Genomic DNA, 14,454 nt, shown 5'->3' with positions numbered 1-14,454 from the left:
AGGCTAGAAAAAGAACAAGATCTATGTTGAGAAGAGATTTTGTAAGAGATACCTGCCCAAAATGCCTTTTACTGGGAAACTGATGGAAAAGAAAGCATCTGATGATTCCTAAAACACCCCAAAAGTGTAAGATGAAAACTAAGACCTACATCAATGCCAACTGCTCTGAAGAAAAAGCCCCATCTCCAGAGAAGGACTTCTTCAGAAGGTGGCACATGGCAGGACTGCCACAGAAACCTGAGCTGCAAGCACCAACAGACACACTATGGGCACCTTTAAAATCAGAACAGCTTCAGCAAGGTCTGTGGACTTTGCTAGAGCACAGAGCAGTAGCAAGCACTCCTCTGGAGTGTACTGCAGGTCTAAGCAGAAATTAGACTGTGTGTGCATTATGCTTTTCCCAGGCTCTAGTTACCTTAAGTTTCACCTGTAATGAAAGAAAAGTTACTTGTGCAAGGACTCTGTGCCACTCAGCTGAGTATCTTCCACAGGACACGATTGAGAGCCTTTCAGAAAGTCCTTTCCTAAAGCACATCTCTTTTAGAGCATGGTTGCGTGTGGCAGCACAAATGATTAGTGTAATAACTTTAGAAGTGTCACAAATTTAATAAAACACCTTGTTAAGCAAAAAACATAAGAAAGGCACACATTTACAGTCATTGAGGACTAGGATTGATGGATGCAGACAAAGGCTGCAGAGAGCACACGAGCCCTGGTAACTTCTGCCAGGATCTGTGTTGTCATAGAGACAGCAGAGAGCGTTGAAAAGTTCACAACGGTAGCTATACCTTAGTGAATAAGTCTTAATGTAACTTCCAGCTGAGGACATGTAATCAATCTCTGTATGAGCTTATTGAAGGAATTCCCTTTATGCTTACTCAGTCCTCAAGAGCCCAAAATGAGGGAAAATATTTTAAAATATATATTTTACTACTTTTGAAGACAAGCCAAACGCTTCTTTTGGACTGGGAGAGTAGGGATGGTAGTGGCAGGAAGATAACTGCTTCTTTTGAAAAAGAAATTATGTAAAACATAAAAAACTTGATATTCAATAATAAAAAATCCCCAAACACTAGCACCAACCAAAAGAAAAAGCATGGAAATGGTAATTCTAGAGCAGCCTGGCAAGTTTGGCCACACGCAGCAGTTTCTTCCCCTCTCCCCAGACACTTTCCTGGCAAAGGTGGTTGCAGCCCTGGCATTTCACTGCTGCTCTTCTCCTGTTGGGTTCAATCAACTCATCCCCTTTTACACTGCAAAACACAGGACTCTCCCTGCTCTCTCTTCCCTCTTCATGCCTTTCTCCTGGCATCTCCCTCTCCAGTGGCATTTGACCCCTGGTTTACCTTCCTCAGGGCAGCAGCACCCCATGACCTTTCTCGGGTCCCTGCTCCGGGCTGTGTCCCACCACTTGGGAGGTATGGGACACTGCAGCCCACAACGAGCAGCACAGAAACAGTGCCAGGGGTTGTTTATTGGCTGAGGTCTTCAATTCTTAGCTTACACAATTATGGGGTTTCTATGCAAGGAAGGGGGAAAAAAATTTGCAGCACTAGCATGCTGCAGTTTAAAGTTACAGCTATTTGCATAATGCCTGAAAGGCAAGGAATAGAAGAAAAAGAGAACATTAGGACGCTATTCTTACCTTTCCCTAACATTTTAGGATATAAAGATCAGACTAATTACCAGACAGTCTTGAGCTGAGCAGGGTTCACTAATCACACTCTGCTTGAGGAATTAGGAGAGCATTTACTTAGCCGCATCATGAAAGGTGCCAATAAATTGTTCAGCTGGAGAGTTAACATAATAAAAAAAATCATTTTTTATGTTATTTTCTTTAGCAGTTTATTAATTGCTGCCTGAAATACTTTTCTGAAACACAACGAGCTGCAAATGAATTCATGGGCTATTAATCTGCTGTACATGGCACTGGAGGGAAAGCTCATTAGGTGAGTTGATGCAATTACTGCTATTACATAACCATCTTCACAGAACATAGAGTAAATTATGGATAATAACATTCAATCTAAGTTGCTCCTTTAAACATTAAAGCTGGCAAGTGAAAGCTATGCAAAATCAGGGGTAAAGGCTAAAACACAGAAGAAGCAGACCCCAAAAGGAGAAAGGAAAAGCAGATCTGCTTCTTTGAAGACAAAAAAACTACGTAAAAAGCAAGAGATGTTTATTTAACCATGGGAAACAATGCACAACAAGTAGAACACAGTTCTCTACAAGAGAATCTTAATTGTATGTAGATCATTTTCAGCCACCCAGCATAACAAAGTGTGCATTATCACTGGCAGAGCACAGGCTGACACTAGAGCTCTGTGTTTTTTATTGCAGGGAAGACCCTTCCCCATTAGCTTTGCTGTCATCTTAAAACAATCTCCCCATTAGTGACATTGAGAGTTTGGCATTAACTTTTAAAAGTTCCCAAATTTTCAACCCAAACAAAAGAAATTACAAGATTTCCTATCTGATTAGCAACTGAAAAAAAATCTTCAAAACAATCTGTCCTTAAAAAGCAAAATTAAAAATATGTGATCTCTATGGTTTGGGCATAGCTTCCCCACTAACTATATTTTCCAATTCTTAATTTAATTGGTATTTTCACAGTTTACATCTTTCTACTTTCAAAGCACTCACAATACAAGGTCTCCCAGCCCCTGTGAAAAGACGTAATTTTCATCTCTCAAGACAGGAAAGACAGAATAATCAGCTTGTATGGTTTAGAGAGAGGAATTAGTCCCAGAACAGAATTCAGGGGTTTGTGATTTCTACTCTGATATTTAGCTCCTGCCTCTCGAGAAAGCAAGTTAACAGGCAAGGCAACTACTCTGGAATTTTTGAAAAAGCCCCCAGCCACTCTGTGGTATTTAGGCATCCAGTTAAAAATCTAGCCTGTAGCAAAGCAGAAACAATTCCTAAATCCAGTGCTTCCTGCTGGCTAAAAAGAATAAAACAATCCCAGTTCAGTTCTGACTAACATCTAAATAAAGATTGCATGCATTCTAATTAGTTTACTTTAAAATGACATCAGTGAAATCTGCATGAACTTCCCAAATGCAACTATGCAGACTAGCCCTCCACTTAGCCACTCACTATGGAATCATGCTTCATTAAAGAGACTGGAAAAATTAAAGAGAAATAAAAAATACAAACATGACAGTTCCTCAAGTTGATGTTTCCTGCTTGCCAATTTCAACTAGAACGAAAATAAGTAAATCCATTCACTCTATTATTCAGTAGCAGAATGTAATCACATGTTCCAAGAAGCATAAAGCATGAACATTTAAATATTATAAGACTCAAGTCTGTGACAAAGAGTAACAGACATTTCTGGGCAAGTTAAAAAAATCCCCAACAAATACCGAGCACAGAAACCAGATTCTCTCCTCTTCATGATAATTTCCCTGCATTCCCTCCCTTCCTCCAGAGAGGTTAATTGTAAGCAGATTTGCAAATCTGAACATTGCTTCGGTGCACTGAAGTAATCTGGAACAATTCTGGGCCTTTATAAACATAATTTCACTCTATTAGAGCTCACTGCAGACAAGATTTATGCCAGTATAGAGAGGGCTTTTCTGAATCACACCCTAGTACGTGGGCTGCGTTGTGTCTGAGGGGACCTCAAAGATCATCAAGTACAGTGACAGTCCCTGCAGCCCACACAGTTTATGAAAAAGGATGGAAGTGGAAGTGCTGCTGGGCTAAGCTGGGCAGCTGCAGCAGAAAGGAGCTCCATTTTCTTCCCCCTTATACCCTACAAAAAAATCCAGTTTAAGTTCTCTTTATGAGCAGGCTTCACCTTACAAAGTGACTGCTGCAGCATCCTGCTTGAAAGAGCCCATTCTTGTGGGCAGTTTTGCCCAGCCTCCTGCGTGCTCCCCTAATTGCAGGAGGCAGCGCCGAGTGTGACCCCTGGGCAGCTCCTGAGCGCCCAGGGACCAGCGAGCTGCTGGCGGGCACCTGGGGTCACACCGAGGATGGGGCTTCAACAGCAGCCTTGAGATCACGTAATAGAAGGGCAAAGGTCAGTTTCCTAAGGCTCTCCATCACATAATGAGCCACTGTCAGCCTGTGTAGCCTTCTCACTTCAGCAGCAGCAAGAAAAGAATCCTGCATGATCACCGTTTGTCTCGACGTGGTGATTCAAAACACCAAACAGACTGGGAGGCTTCGAAGGACAGAAGAGGTTTGGAGTGGGGTCCAGAGCCTCAGCTGCACCCACACTGCCCTAAGCACTCCTCCAGGAGCTGAGGTGGGACAGCCATATAACAATGCCCAAACCTGATGTGGTGCTGGAGGAGGGACTGGCTCCAGGCCCTGAACCGGGAGCTGCAGCTCAGGTTTCAGTGACAAAGCTCTGGAGTTTCTGAAGGAAGGGTATCTGATTAAAGACAGCAGGGTTTTATTTCAAGCTGTGTTTTGTCCTGTTGTAGGATGATAAGGCAGTCATCACTAAGTCGTTTCCCCTCACACTCTTTGTCTTGCCTATCTGGAGCACAAACTTTTTGCAACAGGGACTACACAATGAAAGATGGTCCCTACACTAGTGGGATCCAGTTTCAGCAGGTCTTGCAGATATTATCACAAGGCAAATAGCTCCAGTCCTGCCCTGGAGGTAGTGTAGCTATTGACCTCTTGATCAGATCTGGGGAGTAAAATGGGGTTGAAGATAGCTTTTCCCCCCTACACGAACAAAACAACCTATAGAGAAATGCAAATTTGCTGCATTCCTTTATCATCTCACTTCATTCTCTGAAACAAGATAAAGGCATACAAGAAATGCTCAGTATCTCTTCTCTTTCAAACACTGTACCCCCATTCTTAAACCTCTACTTATCACACTGGCTATGCACCCAGTTCCCATCTCTCCTCTGATGTTTGTGAGGAACACTCATTAAGCTCAAAGGGAGCTGCATATGCAGGTACTTTTGCATGCCCTTTAAAGACAGAACAAATAAACACAGGACTGCAGCTTTTAAGCACAGATTACTCTGTATACTGAAAACCAGTATCTACTCCTCCTTAGCTCCTGGGAACAGACCTTGGGGTTCCTATTTGCAGGTGCCATCATGATTACTTTCTCCAACTGGGACTGCTTTGAGCATTGTAGGCTTGTTTCCCTGTGAGATTTCTCTGATACTTTTTTCTGTCCTTTGTTCATGGCTTTCACATTACAAGATAACAGAACCGTAAGAAGACAAAAAAATAAAATGTGAATAATGCACTGGGGGGGAAAAAAAAAAACCTCTATCTGGTAAGAAAAAGCTGAATGACAGATGTGCCTTTGTTTACATAAACTTCTAAAGAAATGGAGTTAAAACCTAGAGATATGTATGAAAGAAGGTCAGATAAGAAAATAGTTTCTCAAATCTCTTAAGAGATGAAAAGCTCCTGTTTATGAAGGGATAACACAGAATCACTTCAGACTTAGTTCTTAAACCCAGAAGACAAGACACACTGCATTCAAACTGATGACATTTAAAATAATTTCTCTGTTCCCTTGCAAATGCCTTCGACAGAAATGCAGCCAGAGGACATCCCTCACTATTCTCCAGGATCCTCTGTTCCCCCTCCAACCTGTTATCCCCCTTTCAGTGCCTGTAGAATTTTGAGATAAAGGCAACTGCCAAAGGGCAATTTCACTTAGTTCACCCCAGAAAACAGGCAGAGCAAAACCTTAATTCCTGCTGGCAAAGCTCCAGCTACCCTATGGGAAAAAACAATCCATCACCTAAAAGGCAGTAAGTCTTTCTAGCTTATCCAAAGTAACTTTGGTTAACCTGTTGGAAATACTGCTGATACTTCCAAAACCTACTCCGATGTGACGTTACAGCATTTAATAAGATTACTATTTCACGTCAGCAATAAAGTCCTTAGGAACTCAAGACCCTCAGGTGAGAAAAGTGCTTTTTCTTCTCTTCCAAACTACATCATACTGTTTTTATAAAAAGAAAAAGCAGCTTCATGTGCACTTAATATGCAGTGAAATAGCTATCAATAAAATCCTTCTCATTCAATCTCATCTCTTTGCATTTTAGCCTACCTTCTCCTTTACTCCCATCATAGTCTCCACTCCAACAGATCTATACCTAAGTACAGATAAGTGCACTTCAGGCACACAAGAAAACCCAACACAGACAGTGAATTCATGGAAATCCTAAGACCTCCTCCCTCAGTAGCTTGAAACTTTCCAATAACCAGAATTTCACATTTCCTTGAAAAGGAGCTGGAAACACAGCACAATGGTCCAAAGGATGTATCTGGTTCTTTCTCCACCTCTCAACACTCTCTCTGAGAGGAGAGGGTGAGAGAGAGAAATGGCATACAGTGAGGAGGGACAAATGCAACTGTAGGAGCTGTAGGACCTCCAGCACCTGACCAAGTACAGAAAAGGGAACTACTGGGATGCCCCACACAATTCAGAGGTATAAAATGCTGAAGATGAGAACCAGTTTAAATCACAGTTCAGACATAAATGCCTCATCATCATCAATTTTTCTTTTTCTGTGATCTTATACTCTCTCCAAGAAACTCTTGTATGTGAATTAAATTTAAGAACTGGTTGGGCAATTTTCCCTCCTCTCTTATGCACACACTGCAAATTTCTGTAGAGGTTATTACTGGTATTGACCTACTGACACCAGGAACATCGCTGATAGAGGTAAAAACCCTCAACAATCAAACAGATCACTACACCAGAGACTTTTTTGCTACTGCAATCAATCCAATCAAAAATGAGAAAGTTTCAGAAGCATTACCCCATGGGATCTGAAAAAGGCCTTTTTAGCTATATTTTCAGACTTGATGGGGATATCAATAAACTGGAAAAAGAGAGTATCACATATTTTTACATAAATATTTTAAAATGTTAATTTAAAGGGCAAACCAGAGATTTCTGGAAAAGAAGGGAGGGAGAGGAAAATCCATTGGGGTTTTGGTGTGCTTTGCATAGTCAGGTTTACTGGTTTTGCAGATTTAGAGAAGAGCATTTGCCAGCTCATTTCACCTTTCAGAGAGGGTCCAGGCAGTACAAACACACAGCTTTTAGGCTGCAGTGTTAAGGACTCAGAAGTCTGTAAATACAAGTCTAAAGTTGTGTACCAAATTCATACTCCTTTTCCACCATATGAAAGATACTGGACTCAATGGCATAATTGCATAATAGTTTTTTTTTTCTCTTTGGACTGCCACATATATGTAGGATATGACAAACAATAAATTGTTTCTGAGACAACTTACATTCTTTGGACATTCCCACTTCAAAGCACTTCTGTAGTCTGCAGTACTGGCAGCGATTTCTGGTAACTTTATTGATAACACAGTTTTTATCTCTGTGACATGTGTAAACCATGTTCTTTTGGATACTCCTGCGGAAAAAGCCCTGGAATCAAGAAAAAAAGAAAATCAAGTAAGCTTCTGAGCTTTCCATAAACCATAGAGACAGGCATGTTGCTTTAAAGTAACAAAACTAATTCAAAGTTATGGCTGGAGTATGGCATCTTTAAAGACTCAGTCTTACTATAATTTAGTACTCTTTGTTGCAACATAAGACTCATCTCCTAAATAAAAACTAATTACCTAATGCAACCTAAGGCCAAAATAAACAAAGTTAGAACTAGTAAGAGCATTCAGGAAATGAAGTCCTAGATTTTACAAAAAAGCTCAACTAAAAATTGTTTGAGCTTATGAATGTAAGTAATGAGTTGGGTAAACAACAGCCTTCCTAACAGATCCACTTGGAAGTCAGACACTCATCCAATAACAAACAGACTCACTCAGCCTGAAGGTCCCATCTATTTTTGTTACTGCAGAGACTCTCTAGTTTGAAGGCTGCACCTCAAAAGAGAAATAATCTGAAACCCAGGTCTCTTAACTGCTGAAACTCCTACAGCAATTAATGAGGCTTCTGCAGGTGAAAGAGTTCCAGTATCAGGTTATTGAGTTGTGAACTTGTAAAAGTTGCCAATTACAGCACTTTTTTCTTACTCAGATACAGCTGTGAAAATAATCAAGTAATTACAATGATCTTGAACAGAAATTAAAGAAACCTAGAGGTCTGGTTTGTACTTAAGGAACACCATTTAACTGAAATCCTCCTTCAACAAGTGAAAAACAGAAAAATAGCCATAAATGGTAAGGTTAGGTGGCACAGAAAAAAGGCAAAGCCCAAGTTAATTTCACTAAACCCTAAGCTTTAGATAATATCATGTAATAATGAAGAAAAAAAAAAGAGGATTACTTTAAGCATTTTAGAGCTCAACCCACAGATATTCAGGAAAAGTATTTCTGCAACAGACATTTGGAAATTTGACAGCACTATTTAACCTTCTCACTCAGATTTTGAAAATGGTTTCAGCAAGCATCAGGGTCAAATTTCAGTCAACATCTCAACATTATGGACGAATAGTTAGCAATTTAATATTTGTTGGAGGGCTTGAGAGGTTAAAACTCTTCAACCAGCCACATGTTTACACCCTACAGCGAAGCTGTAAACTTGATGCCGCAGACGATAGCTCTGTGCCCACAATGCATTAGTCTAAAGATGCAATCATGGGAAGCTATAAAACTGGCTCTCCTCAAGGTGCTCACCAAGACACGTGTGCAGCTCAAGAGACAAAACTCCCCTCAAGAGACAAAACTTCAGAGCTGACTGAGAGACTTTCTGGCTATATGATCAGGGAGTGGTAGGGCAGGCAGCAAGGGCTGGTCATAAATTCCTTGCACAACCAACGTGCTATAGGTGCTTAATGTTATGAAAATACCTCAGATTCACTCAGAACTGAAAAATGCCTCCCTAATCACGTAACCCCTGGCAAAAGTTTTCTGCAGCTCTTGCACAGGCAAGTCCCCACATCTTTTCCTTAAGCTACTGGACCCAGAAGAAGAATTTAAAGCTATTTGTTTGGATAATTAAAACCTTTCAAGTTATTAATAAACACTGCTATTTCATATTCTACACTTCTGATCACTAACACTGCTTCAATTGTTGCAATGGCAAGTATGGCAATTGTATGTACATTTGTTTACTTGCCAAAAAGAAAATTTATGGCAATATTCACTCCTTTCTTGCTTTGATATTCCCCTGTGATGCCTGGCTCTGGGGTAATTGCTGGTATGGCTAACAACAACAGTGAGACACCTATGGCATCTATTTTGGTTTAATTCAACAGGCACAAAAAGTGAGCTGTGCTGTCTCTCTATAGCTTATTTGGCCATCACTTTCTGGCTGGAAAGACACAGGGTAAGCCAAAACTGCTAACTTCTATGGCAGCCACCCAGCCTAATCCAGTGCTGCTGAACGTGATTTAACACCCACAGCCACCAATGGCATTACTCTCCTACCACCAGCCTGACAGGGCAAGAAAAAAATGGCCCAAATGAACAAGTCACCCAATACTGGGAAAAGAAGAGACAGTCTTCTCCAAATGCATCTGTACTCTACCAAAATATAACCAGTAGCTGATGGCACCTACTGATCAGTTGCTCTGATATATAGCTGCAGGGTGTGCATCCTTATAACCAGGGTTTAATTACAGCCCGTCAGGAAGGAAAGCAGAGGAGGCTGCCTAAGTCCTTACCAGACAAACTTGACCACACAGTGCAGCTGAAAAATGTGATCCATCTGCAGACAGCAAGTATAAAGCATTCATGAACTCATTACTAATAAAAAAGGCTTAAGAAGAACAAATTTGGAAAAAGCAGATCTCCAGGTCGAAATTAAGACAGTTTCCTCATCAGCCTAACCTCCACAGAGTGAAAGATACAGAGGAGGATACTAACTGTGGAAGCTTTGACTGCTGTTTGACAAATTACTTTTTAAGACCTATATCTGATTTTCTTCCCGCACTTAATCATGGAACCTAAATAGAAATGAACTTGTTTACACAAAATATTCAGGTGAAAAAAAGGTGTAATGTAGTCCTGGTCGAAGCTAAGGACATGATTCTCAACAATATATTAGTGCCCACTCACAAGTATTCTTCTCAAAGTCAGCATAGGGATACCTTTCCTTGTAACATTCATGACAAACTACTTTTAAAAGATCAGCAATACATCATCAAAAACATTCGATTTTTACATTTTCCTTGGGACAGGCACTAAGATTATAATTACCTTTGCACCCCAAACCAAGCCAGGACAGGAACTCAGGCACTGGTGGATGAGGAGCACCATTTGCTCAGCACTGGGGCTCAGTTTCCTCACCCACCCACCAGCCTGGTGTGGTGCAGCCACAAGTTATGGATGGCACTGAAAGCAGGGCCATGCTCAGAGACACTTCCTGAATCTGGGCTGAAAAAACAGTGTCCTGTCTTTCCCACTGCAGGGTTTGGACCCCGACTGCAGCTCTGCAGAGAAAGAAAACTGTGCAGGACACAGAGATGGCAGAGCAGGTTCTTGCTGCCCAGTTAAACTGAAAAGCACATTTACACCCTTTCAAGGCTGGGTTCCAAATAGCACAGGTATAATAACTGTGGCTTTTTCAATAAAAATACTGAAGTTAGAAGCAAGCCTAAGTTTTCCTCCAAGTGCTTTCTGTCAAATGACTCCCATCTGATCTCGCAACCCCAACAGTTTCTTCCAAAACCAAGAAAATCCAAATGTGACCTGATGTTAAAAAGTTGTCAGAAACTTCAGAGACTGAAAACCACCAATGTTTATAAATTAATCAACTTCTAACACCTACTGGCTCTTGGAAAACAATATACTAGCAACGATAATTCAGTCACCTCAAAATGAATCTGTTTGGCTGAATATTTACATGAGCCATTTTTTATGCAAATATTTTAGCATCCCGTCCAAATTAACACCCTGTGATGCGAGATGAGACACTCCAGTGCCAAAAACAATCACAAATGATTTTTTCTTTGTAATTTAAAAAGACTTATGAATATAAAAAAAAATCCCATTCTGTGAGACATAAAGCATTACTGTCATACATAATTGTTTTTGATAGCACCTACAAAGTACTTGAATTTAAAGGAGCAGAAGCTACTGAAAGCCTATCAGGAACAGTGATTTACTCCGATATTCCTTTTATCCACAACTTTTGAAAGGAACGTGTATCCTGTGTTTTTATTTTAGAGAACACAAAGCTTGTGGAAATCACACTTTTGAATTAATTCTGGTTTTCTGAGCTGCTTTTATCAGCATCCTTTACAGAGAACATTTTAGACCAACATTTCAATTTTTAATCTCATCTTTTCTGTGTATCATGCCACATTCCTCCCAGGCCCACCAATCTTGTTATCTTAATGGATGACAGATAGAGTATCACTCTGACCATGCCACATTAGGCATCCTCATTTACCGAGTGCAAGGAAAAAATGCTGAGTATAAATTATTCAGAAATCTATTGTATCAGCGTGTGTTCCCTGAGCATCCACCAGTGGCAGAGCAGACAGATTATTTTTCACTTTTAATTGTGTTGATATCTTACCTGCTGCACTGAAAGCAGAGCGTGATATGTGAAACCGTATGTATCAAGCAGCAAACAAACCTGGTTTCCTAGGTCTATTGCATAGAAGTAAATAATCTATTCAATCAATCCAACCTCAACTCAACACTGAAGAAACCACCCCATCCCATTCACCACTTACTTTTGCAGCAGTTGCCTGTGAATGAGTCAAACTTTGGGAGCTCCGTAAAGAACAGAGTGCACCCAGAGAATATTAACTATTTCAGTAATATTTTGAATGCTGTTATGCCACTGGCTATCTGAATACAAAGGAACTCATTAAGGATGAGCCTTCAAGACAAAGTTTAAACACTTAACTTATGAAGTCTTATGGATTTGTTAGCATGAACTGCTACCCTCACATATTTGATAGGGAATCTATACACCTCCCTCTCCTTCTCTGTCCAGTTGATTTTGGTAGGGCAGATGATTTAGAGCTCAAGTTATGCACATGCATGAAGAGATGGATCATTTGACCACAATGTCTTAAAAATATTTTGCCAGTACAGGGCATGCCAAGTCTTATTTGCAGGCATAGTGGGCTTGCAAGCTGAAAACTTGCACTGCAAGCCAGGGAAAGGGTAATCAGCAGAGAAGGGCCATTGCAAGCTCAATCTGTTTGAACAGCCTGCTCAGTTCATCTGGTTCAGCTTTGATTACCTCCAAATACAGGCAGCCAGCTATGACTCCTGCAGATTTAGAGGCCATTCTTTGGTAAATTTGCAAAACAAGCTTCTGAGTGAAGCATATTGCTATTTTATCTTAAAAAAAAACAAAAGAGTAGGAAGGACTTTTCCATGGTACAGTTTATCAGTCATTTATAAACTCTGACTGAGCTCTGAGAGGAAAGATAAATACCAGTAGCAGCTGAAAAGAAAATCCAGCCCACCACACACCTGAGACCTCTGCACTTAACTTTATTCTGAAATAGGGGCTGGGCAAATATGTGCACTTTTTACAAAAGAAATATTTGTGATGTATGGCTGCTGTTCAATCTCTCTGTTTTAATAATTTAAGTCACCCTCTGTCCTTGCTAACCCTGTAAAATATATTTAGAGAAGGTAAAGCTCCCATTCCTGCTCTCTCTGGAGCATCAGGAGACATTTAAGGTATCTCTCAGTGATGGGATCTGCACAAAACTGCTTTGTTCTGTGACCAAGGAATTGCCCAGGTACATGCATGAACTAAATGTAGATTGCAGTATTTTTAACAACTAGTGGCAGCAGTCAGGGAAAAAAAACCCTTGCCTCACCAAATCCTGGTAGGCTCTACAGTCAAGCTGGGACAGAGACATGCAAGTTTTAGTTGTTAACCAGGAATATTTACTCTGAGAGGCCTAGGTAACATGCTAACCTGCAACTGGAGTTGCATAGAAAGGCTTACAAAAGATCTATAGCCCAGCATATGCTGTTCAGTGATACCATACAGACAAAACAACTGCAAAATGGCTGCAGCCAGAACAGGAGACCCCACAAGTAATGAAAACTACTAAAGCAGCTATCTAAAAGGAAGCCCAAATGAGCTTATTCCCAGTTGCACAGCACTTTTCCAGGATGTCTGCACTGTCTATCACACTTTGGAAGTCACGGCTTGCAGAATAAACAAATTAATTGTCTGACATTGTGGCTGGAAACCACTGCTGGCACAAAATGGAAGCAGCTACAACAATAAGTAAAGGAAGGCTCACTGCCAGAAAGTAGGGAAATTGTGCTGATGATGTATGTCAGGGCAGGACAGGAAGGTCTTTGCAAAAACAAATTTCAATAGCTAGTAGAGAGCACCTAGAAATGCCAGCCAGCCAGTGGTGGAGGAGCTCAGCACCAGCCCGCCCTGGGAAGGGCTCTGGCTTTGTCTGCCATTGCTGGTATTTCCAGCTTGCCATCCACACCTCTGCTTGCCTAGCCATTTATTCTGCAGGTGAAGAGCAGCCCTAAGATTCTATGGCCAAAGAAACCTAAATTTGCCCTTGAAACCAGCGTGGCAGTGAATTTCATTATTTTTAATCAACAGAACTCAAAGTTCATTAAAAATAAGCAGCTGCCATCCCACATCTTACATATAGGAAATACAGACCTCTGGACTTAAGAGCAATCCACTATGGGGAAAAAAGAGTCTATTATCTTTTCATTGTTATTACACAAATTGAAAAGTTTGAAATATCTCGGGGTTTCTCATTTCTTAAAAAGAGAAAAGGGCCCAAAGGACATGGATGAGCAGATGAGGAACATGTTGTTCCTCTCTAAGCTACCACAATGGGGATACTCATCTGCAACTACAAAAAAATTCACCAGCAAAGACAGTGCACGCCATGTTTGATAAATCCTAATAGTTTCTAAGGTAAAAATGGTCTTATGGGCTTCACAGGACAAAAAAAAAAAAAAAATTCTCATGACAGAGCTTGAAGAAAACTGTTCATGGTGCTAGTAATGCCAATTAGCCATTAGCCCCTGGGAAGGCTGGAAAAAACTACCATTTTTTATTGTGCCCCTTGCCAAAACATATTCTGACTCCACAAACCTTGGTTTAATGTAAAAAAATATTCTATAAACCATCATTCTATAAAACCATCCCCCATTTTCTGGGGAGTTTGAAACACTTCTGCTGGCCAGCTGGCAGAGAGGCAGCTACCAATAAAACAGGGGATATGTATTCCATCAAGTGCAAATCTGCAACAACCAGATTCTTCCAGCGAGGGTACCACAGCATCCCTAGGACTACGCACGTATTTCTCCACAATTTCGATTTTCACTGAACTCCTGACCTTTTTAGCAAACATGTCAAAGTCTCCAGACAGAACAGTCATCACCTTGAAACAATATGTGAGGGGAAAGAACGGCTGAGATTTTCTGCTTCTCCACTTCAGTGATTTAAACAGAGAGGAAGGCGCTGGTATGCGCTTCCATCTGCTTTTTTCAAATTAAGAAAAAAAAGGACATGGAATGTATATAATTAAAAAGTTACAGTTAACTTCCTCTCAGTCGTGTCTGTAG

General features: G+C 40.7%; 1 protein-coding gene across 4 annotated transcripts in view; it reads right to left on the bottom strand.

The window, feature by feature from the left end:
• Window positions 1-14,454, bottom strand: part of RARB (retinoic acid receptor beta) — a 320,129-nt gene that overhangs the window by 38,128 nt on the left and 267,547 nt on the right. For 3 of the 4 annotated variants that reach the window (XM_064704651.1, XM_064704652.1, XM_064704654.1), the window contains one exon: window positions 7,249-7,390. In XM_064704651.1, coding sequence (XP_064560721.1) covers window positions 7,249-7,390 — 142 coding nt within the window. Of the gene's footprint in view, window positions 1-7,248; window positions 7,391-7,784; window positions 7,893-14,454 lie in introns of those variants that run through there. The other variant, XM_064704655.1, reaches the window with a different exon arrangement.

This window comes from Zonotrichia leucophrys, chromosome 2, assembly GCF_028769735.1.
Source record: "Zonotrichia leucophrys gambelii isolate GWCS_2022_RI chromosome 2, RI_Zleu_2.0, whole genome shotgun sequence".
Lineage (NCBI taxonomy): Eukaryota > Metazoa > Chordata > Aves > Passeriformes > Passerellidae > Zonotrichia > Zonotrichia leucophrys.
The sequence above is the reverse complement of the archived record's forward strand: the minus strand, read 5'-3'. Positions and strand labels throughout refer to the sequence as shown.